This window comes from Brachycentrus maculatus, unplaced genomic scaffold (assembly GCF_059751285.1).
Source record: "Brachycentrus maculatus isolate JH-2025_06_01 unplaced genomic scaffold, ASM5975128v1 h1tg000108l, whole genome shotgun sequence".
Taxonomy (NCBI): domain Eukaryota; kingdom Metazoa; phylum Arthropoda; class Insecta; order Trichoptera; family Brachycentridae; genus Brachycentrus; species Brachycentrus maculatus.
The window spans coordinates 365,889-371,888 of NW_028280861.1; the positions used below are offsets into that span (position 1 = coordinate 365,889).

General features: G+C 47.7%; 1 protein-coding gene across 1 annotated transcript in view; it reads left to right on the forward strand.

The window, feature by feature from the left end:
* CdGAPr (GTPase-activating protein CdGAPr) overlaps window positions 1–4,814 on the forward strand; it is a 44,067-nt gene extending 39,253 nt beyond the window's left edge. The window contains exons 20-21 of the mRNA XM_088259040.1: window positions 1,089–3,746; window positions 4,663–4,814. Coding sequence (XP_088115166.1) covers window positions 1,089–3,746; window positions 4,663–4,732 — 2,728 coding nt within the window. The 3' untranslated portion in view covers window positions 4,733–4,814. The remainder of the gene's footprint in view (window positions 1–1,088; window positions 3,747–4,662) is intronic.
* The last annotated feature ends 1,186 nt before the right edge of the window (window positions 4,815–6,000 follow it).

The window sequence follows — 6,000 nt, forward strand, 5'->3', positions numbered from 1 at the left end:
CGACCGTCATAGGCTGGTTTAAGTGATCACTTTACACAAGTGTAACATTCACCAGTTCTACCCATTATTGAAAACCACACTACTCAAATGTTTCAAAATTGGTTCATATATATATATATATATTTGGAACTTCCAAGAATTTGAGTAGTGTGGTTGTCAATAATGGGTAGAATTGGTGAATGTTACACGTGTCAGCCCCGTAGATGCTCAGACTTCCATATTCTTCTTTGTCTTTGATGAGATGTCAAAAAATAACAAAGGCGTTCATCTTAGACTTCCACTAGGCCTCCTGTCAAGCACCTTCCAGTGTCCAGCACCCTTCTCTTGTGTCCAGTATTGAACAAAGACCTCCCGCTTGTACTTGCACAGTTGTCTGTTGGACGCGACTCTCCTACAGTGCGCCACTTTCCTAGTGTCATCGAACCATCTTGTTTGAGGCCTACCCGCGCTTCTACATCCTGTTCTAGGCGTCTAACTGGGCAACTTCTTCTAGTGTCCAGTATTGAACAAAGACCTCCCTCTTGGACTTCCACAGTCGTCTTTTGGACGAGACTTTCTCTTTCTTAGTGTCATCAGACCATCTTGTCTGAGGCCTACCCACGCTTCTAGGCCTCCAGTTAAGCATTTTGGGGCTGGCCGTGCAGTGCAATGTGGGAGAGTCTGGATGGTTCCATTCTCCTCACACGCGCATACCATTGTCTCCTTCGTTGCCTTCCCCACCTAACGACATCTTCCATCTCACATATTTCCCTGATCCTGGCGTTTCTCATTCTATCTAGAAGACTCTTGCCTGATATGCTTCTTAGAGTCTTCATTTCTGACACTCTTAGCGCATTAGTTAATTAGTTAAAAAAAATAATAAAATAAACACCTTAATACTAGAAAATTTTTCGTACTTACAAATCTATTAAATTACTACCCGTATGTGAAAGGGATCCAAGACCATTGCATATATACAAGTTTAAAAAATTAATGCAATATGCATGTTCAATAATGGTCAGAATTGTGAATGTCACAAGTGTATAAAGTGATCACAGACAAGTAAACAAATAAGACATTAACATGTTTATTTGCTTGTGCTTCCCCAGGGAGCGCGGGTCGCCCCGCAAGGCTTCCAAGGCCAACCGGCACAGCCACTGCGGGACTCCGCCGTCGCCGCGCCTCGAGCCGGCCGCGCCGCACCGCCACTCCACCCTCATCCGCGTGGACTGGCCCGACTTCCATCCCTACGCGCAGCTGCAGAGCGACTCGGACACCTCGCTGCCCACGGGCGAGTCCCGGGACTCCCTGGCCCGCAGGCTGCTGGAGTCCCGCGAGAGCCTGGCCTCCGGCAAGATGTCCACGCAGGACGAGGCGGCCGAGGACGAGGCCGACAGGGTCCTGGAGGGCTTCATCAGCAAGGATCTTTCCAGCGACAACTTGGAGCATCCGCGCAAGCACGAAGACGCCAATTGGTCCGACTGCGTGATGAGCTCCAGCATGGAGAGATCTACGGCTTCGAGCGACGTCGATAACCGCAAGTGTGCGGATATCATCACGCCAGATTATGACGATGTCGGAAATTGCGACGTCTCTTCGAAAGATGTCGATATGAAGGCCAGTATCGTTGTGACTTCGAGCCACGACAACAGCGTCATGCTTGACAGCTTGGAAGAGTCACTGTCGCCGGTGAACATCAGCTACCAGAACTTGAATCGTCTTTCTAACATCTCGGGGGATTCGGGGAAAAATTGCATCTCGAAAGACAGCACACCGACTTATGAGCGCGAGCGTACCGAGGAGATTTACGAGTGCTTCGCATTCGCCCGACCCTCTTATCTTCACCTGGCTTCGTCTAGCGGCGGCAGCGACACCCCCGCTTCCCCCACCACTCCTTCCAAATCCCCCATCAAATCCACCATCAGCATCCTCTACAAGTCGCCCGCGAGGTCGGGCGAGGGCGCCGGCTCGGCCGGGCATCCGGACGACGAGGCGTACGAGGTCGTGCGCGCCATCGGCGAGAGCGCCGACGTCCCGCAGACCTGGGACGCCAGCCTGCCCACGCAGCAGGCCTGCCAGCCGGACCCCGGAGCCGCGGGCGCGCCGCTCCGAGAGATCCCCGGAGACGAGGCCGAGATCTACAACCGGGTCAAGTTCTTCAGGCAAAGCATCAACGAGGTGAACAGCCTGATCATCACGCCGGAGAACGAGGTCTTCGTCGACAGTTTGGAAGCCAATCTGAGTGACGGCTTGTTGCTTGACGTTGATAATAAATGCCCGAGTTCTTTGAGCGATTGCGCGGATAAATCGTTAGGAAGTTGGTACGAGAATGTGTCTTTTGACAGTGTAAATAATGTTCCAGACCCTCAGCACGCTTACGAAAACGTTTTAATCCCAAATTTGCCAAATACAAACGTGGTGGACAATTCCGACGAAGTGAACAATTCTCATGTAGTGGACAATTCCGATGTAGTGGACAATACCGATGTAGTGGACAATTCTGATGTAGTGAACAATACGGATGTAGTGGACAATACCAATGCAGTGGACAAATCCGATGTAGTGGACAATTCCAATGTAGTAGCGGACGGTTCAGGCCTAGCGGACAATCGAGATGCTGTGGACAATTTGCCATCGTCGGAGATGTGTCTGGATAGAAGGTCGAAGCCTAACAAAGCCGGAGTTAAGAATATATACGAAAATTACAAAGTGCCCTTCTCAGAATGTGTCAAGGCTGACGATGCTCCGACGCCTTCTAGCCTAGATATGTGCCAAATAAGGGAAGCCCCCCGCTTGAATTTGGGGGAGTTTAAGAACGATGCTGTTGATAACGGCAGTTCTCCCGAGAAGACTAAGCTGCGTAGATCTAGCACTAATGTGAGGCAGCTGGCTCATCGCTTCGAGAGTCCCACGGAAGTCAAGGGACCTCCCAGCTTCACCACCCTAGAAAGGAACAACCGCCTGGCCAACGCAAGGTCTCTAGACGAGAATGCGTTTGTCAAAGAGTTCGGCAAACCCATTTCAGACAGAGCCCGCCTCGACAAGGGAGAAATCCCCGAAGAGCTGTTCGTAGCTCCGGAAAGGAGGAAGAGTCTGGAAGCCGGCAATCCGAAGATCCTCAGCCGCCCCAAGAAGCTTCCGGATCGTGATCCAAACCAATGCGGAGACATCTGCGCCAACCGCGAGAGCCTGTCTTTAAATCTGACCGAGTACTCTGCGGAACGGAGTCTAGATGAAGAAGATCACACCGTACGGGTCGTTAATATAACTCCGACGACTGAAAACAAGATCAGCCTCGTCCAGGCAAGATTTTCACCGAAGAAAAGCCAGAGAAACAAGCCTTCCGATGGTCAGAAAGACGTCTGTGAAGGTCTTGTTCCGGAAAAACCCGACAAAATGAGCAGGGAACGAATAGAAAAGTATAAAGAAGAAAGACGCCTGATGCTTAGAGAAAAATATAGTCCTCACTCCTTCCGCGGAGTCGGAGACCTGCCCGTCTCCAAGGCGGAAGACCCTGAGACCGACGGCGTCCAGCTGCGGCATCCGGCCAAGATGCTGGAGCGTCGGAACACGGCCGACGCCGTCCAGAGGACCAAGTTCTCGGCGGTGCTGAGCGGCAAGGCTGAATCCGCGCCCGGAAAGGCGGGACTCTCGCTGGGCAAGACGCAGGAGGAGTCCCCTCCGGTCCAGCCGAGGCCCAGGACCCTTGGACTTCCGGAGAAGGCGGAAGCCGGTTTACCTGAAATCGTGACCTCATCTTCGGTTAAGTAAGTTACGTTTACCGTATATTACCTTTTTCATTATATTTATATTTTTTAAAAAGTTGGTAAAAGAAGGATGATAGTAGTATAGTGAATGCAGTCAAAATGCGATCTCTCAGAAGAATGTGCGACAAAACAATGTATGATAGATGGTCGAATAGTGAAATAATTATGCTGTCAAAGAAAATATATTCGTAATAATGCTGTCAATAAAAAAATAATCCTAAGGATGATCCTTTGATATAAATCATGTTTACTGATGTAAATGTTTTTTTATTCAAGAAAATATGAAAATTGACTTAAATTTTTTTTTTTAAAGTAAAAAAATACACATAATTAAACTCTATCGGACTGGTTAAAAGCATTATCTATAAAATTAAGAAAGGTGTGTTGAGATAGTTTGGGGATGTGGATCAAATGAGTGAAGAAGGCGAATGTGATTGAACGATATATGCAAAGGTATATGTCCGCCTCCGTAGTGTAATGGTCAGCACGCTCGGCTACCGTTCTGGAGGTACCGGGTTCGATTCCCAGGGGGGGTCAAATAAATATAAGTGATTTTTCCACTCTAATATTTATTCTATATTACCCTGGACTGGTACCTGAAGCGGACGGCTGATCACCTTTCCTTCGTGTGTTAACGATCAAGATAACACTGCGTTTGTATGATGCAGTGCCCTATGCACCAGTGGGGTGCGGATAAGGGTTTGAATGAAAATATGTATGTACCTAGGAAAACGTTGCGTGATTTCAAATACACGACTTAAAATGGTCAGGTCAAGAGTCGGAATAATCAACGGATATGTATGAGGAGATGCATGAATGTGGAAGAGGTGAAATTGTTTGCAAAGACAGATTGGTGTGGCTTTCTATTCTCTCTGCCTACCCCTGCCTTTTTTTATCCTTTGATTTTTGTTTGCAGGAAGGAAAAGCGATCGCCTTCGTTCAACATCCGAGACATGGCCGCCAGATTTGAACAGAAGAATAATTAAAGTTTGATGATATTGATAATAATAAAATTAAATTGTTAAGTACTATAAACTTTACCAGTGACGTTATATAAGGCTTTATTTCAAATATTTTTATTTAATACGTAAGATATGATATTAATTTTTTATATTTGTAACTCTAAGTATGGCGTTTTTTAAATTATTTATCGCTTTGTATAATTTTAGGGCGTGCCAAATGTTCCGTTTGTATTTTCCTTTTTTTATACCTTCTTGTCCGCCTCCATAGGGTAATGGTCAGCACGCTCGGCTACCGTACTGAAGGTCCCAGGTTCGATTCCCAGAGGGTTGAAATAAAAAGTGATTTTTTCACTCTAATATTTATTCAATGCTACCCTGGACTGGTAACGGAAACAGAGGGCTGATCACCTTTCTTCATGTGTCAACGATTGAGATAACACTGCGTTTATATGATGCAGTGCCCTATGCACCATTTGGTGCAGATAAGGGTTTGAAGATTCCTTCTTGTTTTTTTTTCATGTTCGCTCCCTAGGTGGAGCATATGGCCAAGTCAGCAAATAAAACGCTCGCAAGCGTCTCCCGCTCTCTACCGACAGTATGGAAAAGGACCCTAAATATACTCTGGCAGTCTGCCGCCCGACCCTCAGTATACTAATCACAAGTAGCCGCAACACCCAATTCCCATCTGTACAATGTTTGCAGGCGTCTCTCGCGCTCTACCTAAAGTAAGCAAATAGAACGCTCGCAAGCGTCTCCCGCTCTCTACCAACAGTATGGAAAAGGACCCTAATTATACTCTGGCAGTCTGCCGCCCGACCCTCAGTATACTAATCACAAGTAGCCGCAACACCCAATTCCCATCTGTACAATGTTTGCAGGCGTCTCTCGCGCTCTACCTAAAGTAAGCAAATAGAACGCTCGCAAGCGTCTCCCGCTCTCTACCAACAGTATGGAAAAGGACCCTAATTATACTCTGGCAGTCTGCCGCCCGACCCTCAGTATACTAATCACAAGTAGCCGCAACACCCAATTCCCATCTGTACAATGTTTGCAGGCGTCTCTCGCGCTCTACCTAAAGTAAGCAAATAGAACGCTCGCAAGCGTCTCCCGCTCTCTACCAACAGTATGGAAAAGGACCCTAATTATACTCTGGCAGTCTGCCGCCCGACCCTCAGTATACTAATCACAAGTAGCCGCAACACCCAATTCCCATCTGTACAATGTTTGCAGGCGTCTCTCGCGCTCTACCTAAAGTAAGCAAATAGAACGCTCGCAAGCGTCTCCCGCTCTCT